Here is a 6,243-nt window from a genome sequence, read left to right on the forward strand (position 1 = left end):
TGCACACACAACAAAGATCGTCAAGGAGTCATTTCTTGGTTCTGCTTGCATTCAGCACTTGCTCTTGAGCAGCTTTCTTGGCTTTAACCATCTCCACGAGTTCCTAGGGAAGGAGAGAGGTGTTAAATGTATTAGGTACCATTGCCCAGTTAGCAATCAGAACGCCGGTGACAACACATTACAGAGTAAGTGCTAATGGTATTTAGAAACTATGCAACCTTGTATCGCTTCATGCAGTCTTTCTTTGTCCTTCCAGGCACAGCTTCTGCTATTTTCTCCCATCTTTCAGGTGTATTTACTGGGTATGTTTTCAAAGCTTGTTCCAAAAGCTTCTGTTCTTCTGTTGTCCAAGGGGTGATATCTGTGCATGGACCTGCTTTAAGAAAACATTTTTATTTGAAAGATAAAATTGATATCCTAATTGATAAGGAAATGGTTTTAAAACACCTTCCTAGATGTGTCTTTTGGTGTAGTTATCTTCTTGCTAAGCGTCCATTCACCTCTAGGATGCATAACACCGAACTTTTAGAGATGACACACAGTATGAATAAGAAAGGGACAGAGAAAAAACTTAGGATGGCTCACATTCCAGAGCTATCGCACAGTTACCACATTTTTGGCCTAATGAGACCCTGGAAACCATTCCTATTTTATAGGAAACATGTCTACCAAAGTGAAGTACCCCGGGTATCGGTGTGGTTTATGGGCAAGCTGAGATTAAAGTCAATGTTCTGCCTGTTCACCACATCCACTGAAATCTTACTGAGTCAATGCTAAGCACCCTTCTGGTTGTTAAGTGCTAATGAGTCAGTTCTAACTCACAGCTACCCTGTACCCAGTTTCCGAAGAATGGCTGGTGAGTTTGAACCCCTGACCTTGTGGTTCAAACCAACGTTGCTGCGGTCCAGTGCTTAACCTACATTGTCACACCAGAACTCCAGCCTTATGGTTAATGTTACTGTATTTATATATGTATCAGAAACAAATACATTCATTTTCCTTTCTAAGGATGTAAAGACAGCCTACTTTCATAAGAAAAATGAGAATGTCACAGGTTAAAAAGTTGATTTGGCTTTTCTATTAATGGACAAGCTGGAAAGTAACATGTGAAAATACAGTAGCATCCAGAGTACCAGCAGTCTGTCTGCTGATTGAAATGAGACTGGAAGATAGAATTAAGCCTAGAAGCCATAGCTACTTCCCGAAGAGTGACAGATTAAAAACAAACCAAAACTGAGCCTATTTAAACCAAGGAACAAAGGACCTATATCTGGTGGTGTTCAGTGCCACTGAGTTGGTTCTGACTTATAGTGGCCCTATAGAGTTTCTAGAGAGCAGCTAGTGGGTTTGAATCACCATCCTAGCACTTAGCAATCCAGTGCTTATCCCACCTGCGCTATATCAGGACTAGAAAATTTTAAATCATCCTTTTAGTTCCAGGATCCCTCAGTTGAATTTCCTTTTATTGATCTGATGCGACACCTCAATATAAAGTAACCACTATATATTAAATCCCTAAGAGAGTGAAATCATGACTTTATGCCATCAGCTGCCCTCCCATCACAGGAAGACAAAAGGCTGGAGGCATGAGCATAGTGCCTGCTCTGGGAATGCTGCAAGAACGAACTCAACGTGATTCCTGTAATTGACACCATTAAACTGTACATGTGGAAACACTGGGCCAATGGGCTATATTTATAACAATTTTTAAAAAGGGCTTTGATAATGCTTTTATCTGAGTCATATTTTGTGGAAAGTGTAACATAGCAGACATAGCAGAAGTATAAAACCCTTTAGAACTGCCCTCTAGGAGTTTACAATCTTCCACTTTATGAAAAGCCAAAATGGAGTCCTTGTGTGGTGCTGCATGCTAAGCACTGGACTACTAACCTCAAAGGGACTCCTGATGTGGTGCTGTGGGTTAATGCATCAGACTGCAAAGCCATTTAAACTGCAAGGTTGGTGAATCAAGCTCACCAGGGTTGCTATGGGTCAGAACTGACTCAATGGCACTTAACAACTAACCTAAGGGTTGGTGGTTCAAACCCATCAGCTGCTCCCTACAAACCCTATACAGGATTGCTTTAAAGAGTGGGAACCAACTCAACAGCATTTGACAACTACAGAACATTAAAAGTCCATTTTTCAAATGGAAAAATAAATCAGACTAACAGATCCAGGTAAAACTGGGATCCAGGTTATCACATAGTCAAGGCTGTTAGAAAATCCAGTGTATTTGGAACTGTGATTAGAGTTCCAAGCATATCACAGATTAAGCGAAATAACTGGCAGTTCATAAATTAAGGTGCTTGCTTCTCTCTGGTGTCAAAGAACTGTTCGAAAAAAATTTTGTCAGCAACTCACAGAAAAATGTCACTTTCAAAAACACATGCATGTACAAAGGAGCTTCCAAAAGTTCATGGGAAAAATGGAACATAAGATCATGGAATGTCCTGCAAACTCTCTGGGGCCTGCTCAGATGAATAAAAGTTCACAAGTAATATCTGTCATGAGTTGGAATCAACTGGATATACAGCTAACAGCAATCAATATACTTTCAATTTGACAGTAGAGCATAGGCCTTGGGTATCTTCAAATAGCCATGATACCTAGCTAGCACTTTTCTCTTAAAACAAAAACAAAATTTAATTACCTTCAAACCGTTCTGAAGGTGTTGCATTGTCTGCTTGTGGTACCACTCCATGTTCCTTTTTAAATTTATCAAAAGCCTTCTTGTTTATGTCATCTTTTTGATGAGGGTCAAGTTTTTGGAGACTCTTTGCTTTGTCAATAACATCTTTGGCAGTTCTCTTGACTCCAGAAGAAGAATGTATGTTCATGTAATTGGCAATGACGTCCCACCTACAGCAACCAGTTTAATGATGATTAAGGGGAGACACAACAAATCATTTTTTACTTACATGTTTACTGCAGATGAGTTAGCTGAACTATCTATAGGATCAGCTCCAAATTGGTGGTCTAATTATACTATTGACGGCACTTAACAACATAGCATCCTGGTGTGGCACTGTAGGACCAGCATTGGACTGCAGATTACAAGGTCGGCAGTTCAAACACACCAACAGTTCCGTGGATATACAGAGTCGCTGTGAGTCAGAAGCAAGTCGACACTTAACAACAATACTATTGCCTAGACTATACTTTTGCTTTTCAGGTTTAAATCAACAATATGTAATCTTGATTTAAAGTTTGTACAAAACCTTACAGATTATGTGATAAAACCACACAATTTTGTACATTGTCATTTTAAAAAATGCTGTCACGTAAGAAAAGGGAAAGAGCAAATCATTCTGAAAACAGTCTTAGTTCCCGCATCTATAGACCGAAGGAGGCTAGCTAGATCTCTAAGGTTTGGGTTCTAAACTCAAACTTTTGATGGCTCTTGCTTTAACGTAAACTTCAGTATGAGCTGGGAAGCAACAATGGAGGATCAGGTGGCTGCCCGTGCTAGAAACTGCAGAACACACCCTAGTCCCTAGCGCAGGTCACAACCAAAGAAAGCAAGAGAGTAGACCAGATTTATGTCTCCTGACCTTCAGTTCTGAGAAACGGATTAAGTGTCTTGCTCTCTCTGTGTGTGTCTGTCCTGCAGTTTCAATATGGACCTAGCTTTCCAAGTTTCCACTGTAGCACAGAATTTAGTGGAAGAAAGATAGTCTATCCACACTCAAACACAGCTCCAGAAGTTTGTATTATAACCAATGATGCTATGTGGATGCTTGTCTATGTGAGCTGCACATGCGATGAAAAGTTTAGTTAAAAACCAGTACCTTGAATTTGTTCCAGCAGGGAAGAGGTTCACAGCTTTAATGAGTAACTGCAGATCATCTTCAGACCAATTTTTACCACCATTTCCACGTCCGCCAGCTGATTTCTCAGCATTCTTAGATGCTTGTCGCATACGAGCCTCAGCTTCCTCTTTTTCTTTTCTAATTTGTTCATTTATCTCTTCTATCTGCACAGATATTATAGGTTCAGTCAGGAACTTAAAATACCTTGCCACTGCATGCTTTTTCTGGCCTCTAGCCCTCTGATCCTAAACTTAACCCAAACCACCCCCAAACCAATATCAGCTTTTCACTCTGGCTTCTATCATGCCCTGCCCTATATTCATGCAACTTTAAAAAAAAAACCAACAACACTTTATTGTGAATTAAAATCAGCTTTACATTAAACAAATCACACATTTTTATTTCATGTCATTGATTACAACCCCTTCCATGCAATAACAGTCATCTTGCTTCCTCCCCTATGGTTCCTATTTGCATTCTACCTGCCTTCCCATAGAATTTCTGGACCTGTTTGTTCATCTGGAAAATAAAAAGTGTAGCCTAGAAATAGCAAAGATTTCTTTTGTTCTAAGTGTTATCCCATGAAAATGCTCAAGGAATAATCTATTTTTTTTTAAACAGTTTTGCAAAAACAATGATTAACATACTAGATACCAGAAATCAAACTATACATGTTAGCAACTATGCACACTAAATCCAATGTAATTCCAACAACATTTACTAGACGCAAAATACAGTGAGGGGACATGAAGTGGAAGCTCTCTGCTCTGAGTAGCACAGCATATAGAGTGGGAAAGAGTAAGGCAGAAGTGCACACATAAGCCAAGTCTAATGTCGAAAGCAGGGAGAAGTGATGTGTCTGTATTACCTGTTTTTCCAGAGCAGCCTTTCCTACTTCTTTTGTAGATGATGTGAGTGTTTCATTCAAGCACTGCAAGCTTTAAAAAAAAAAAAAAAAAAAGAGGTGGTGGTGGTGAAACTTTATCCTAAGCACAATGGAAGACTGCAAGCACTTCTAAAGGTATACCTTGCTAGTTCAAGTCGATCACAAAGTTTTTCCACTTCTTCCATCATCTTAACCCGCTCCGCCTCATTGTCAGAAAAATGATTCCAGGTCTAGAAGTACAAACACACTGTCATGTATCTATCAACAATTACACGGTATGAACTTGTCAAAGAATCTCCTGAGGATGGCCTCTGGCAATCAATAACTCCATTTCCCTTAACAGCTAGCAATTAACGGTGGGGGTGGGGGGTGGGGGGATATGAAAAACAAACAGGAAAAAGGCAGTATGGTGGGCCTTTGGATGACTCCTCAGAGACCATAAGCAGCAAGATACTCTGTACAATCACTCAAAATGTTTCTTTGTTAGGCTGCCTATTTTATCAGTGATTGTTGAACTGTAAAATCTAGTGATAATTTTACATATGAAATTGAAGAAAAAGATACATTCGTGTGTGAAGAAAAAGGAGATAAAGATTCTGATTATGCTCAGAAAGGAACCCATCCTGCTCCTGGATGTACAAGAGGTATTTCATGAGTACTTCCATGCTGCTTTAAGACACTGCAGACACTGACTGCTTCCCATTCTGCTTCCTTCCTTATTCATGCAATCTAGCGCTCATGATCATTCTAATCAATGCTCCTTTTATTGTTGATACTCAGACTTCCAAAATTTCTACTGATTTTCTTCCTACACCTAAATCAAAACAGCCACTGCTGTTGAGCAGCTGGTGGGTTTGAACCACTGACCTTTGGTTAGCAATCCAATGCCTAACCCATTCAGTGACAATCTCATTAGGTGACATTTCACGTGTGGCTGCCTACTTCACTTATTAACAAGGCAGCAGGCAATGGTTGGGTATCCCGAGGCCTCTTTAGAACTGGGCACACTGTGCTGTCCCCAAGTTCCACTCCTTCCTGCCATTTGCTGGCCTCTTCTGTGGCCATGGTCTCTGAGCAAACAGGCAGTGCCAAGTCAGTGAGCACCTATCCTGAATCTAGCTCCTATGTGGAGGCCTGAGGCTCTGCAGCTTCAAATTGCTATGGGGTAGGAAAGGTGGAAAGGAGGCCCTGGAGAAAAGTGTCTGAAAGAAATGTGAGTTCATGGGCATATGTGAAAGGGCCGAAGGGGACAGAGATAAGGTAAGATATATACACAACCTTGGAATGGCAGGGCTCTGAGATACAGGGACTGAGTCATATTTGGAATGGGGGGGTATCATGTTAGGATGCTGGAATGTTCTTTTATTATGTGACTAACCAAGGGGCGGGAGTTCTAGTCTGTGTTACAAGGTCAAAAGCTCTCCAGTATAGATTCCAGCCTGACTAATTTGACCCTATAGCAAGCGGACAGCCACTTCTCCATCTTTGGAGCGAGCGTGCCTGAGGGAGCCAGCATTCACCGAAGACCCACCTGAAAGAGGGATG

The 6,243-nt window shown here is 40.8% G+C and overlaps 1 protein-coding gene across 2 annotated transcripts in view; it reads right to left on the bottom strand.

Annotated features, from left to right (window-relative positions):
* Nucleotides 1-28: 28 nt before the first annotated feature.
* The window catches only part of DNAJC2 (DnaJ (Hsp40) homolog, subfamily C, member 2), a 32,242-nt gene continuing 26,027 nt past the window's right edge, over nt 29-6,243 (bottom strand). Inside the window, exons 11-16 of one of the 2 annotated variants that reach the window (XM_006834366.1) lie at nt 4,840-4,928; nt 4,681-4,750; nt 3,792-3,976; nt 2,654-2,862; nt 219-373; nt 29-103 (exon numbers count right to left, since the gene is read on the bottom strand). In XM_006834366.1, the coding sequence (XP_006834429.1) occupies nt 29-103; nt 219-373; nt 2,654-2,862; nt 3,792-3,976; nt 4,681-4,750; nt 4,840-4,928 (783 nt within the window). The remainder of the gene's footprint in view (nt 104-218; nt 374-2,653; nt 2,863-3,791; nt 3,977-4,680; nt 4,751-4,839; nt 4,929-6,243) is intronic. The other variant, XM_006834367.1, reaches the window with a different exon arrangement.

Source organism: Chrysochloris asiatica, unplaced genomic scaffold (genome assembly GCF_000296735.1).
Source record: "Chrysochloris asiatica unplaced genomic scaffold, ChrAsi1.0 scaffold00010, whole genome shotgun sequence".
Taxonomy (NCBI): domain Eukaryota; kingdom Metazoa; phylum Chordata; class Mammalia; order Afrosoricida; family Chrysochloridae; genus Chrysochloris; species Chrysochloris asiatica.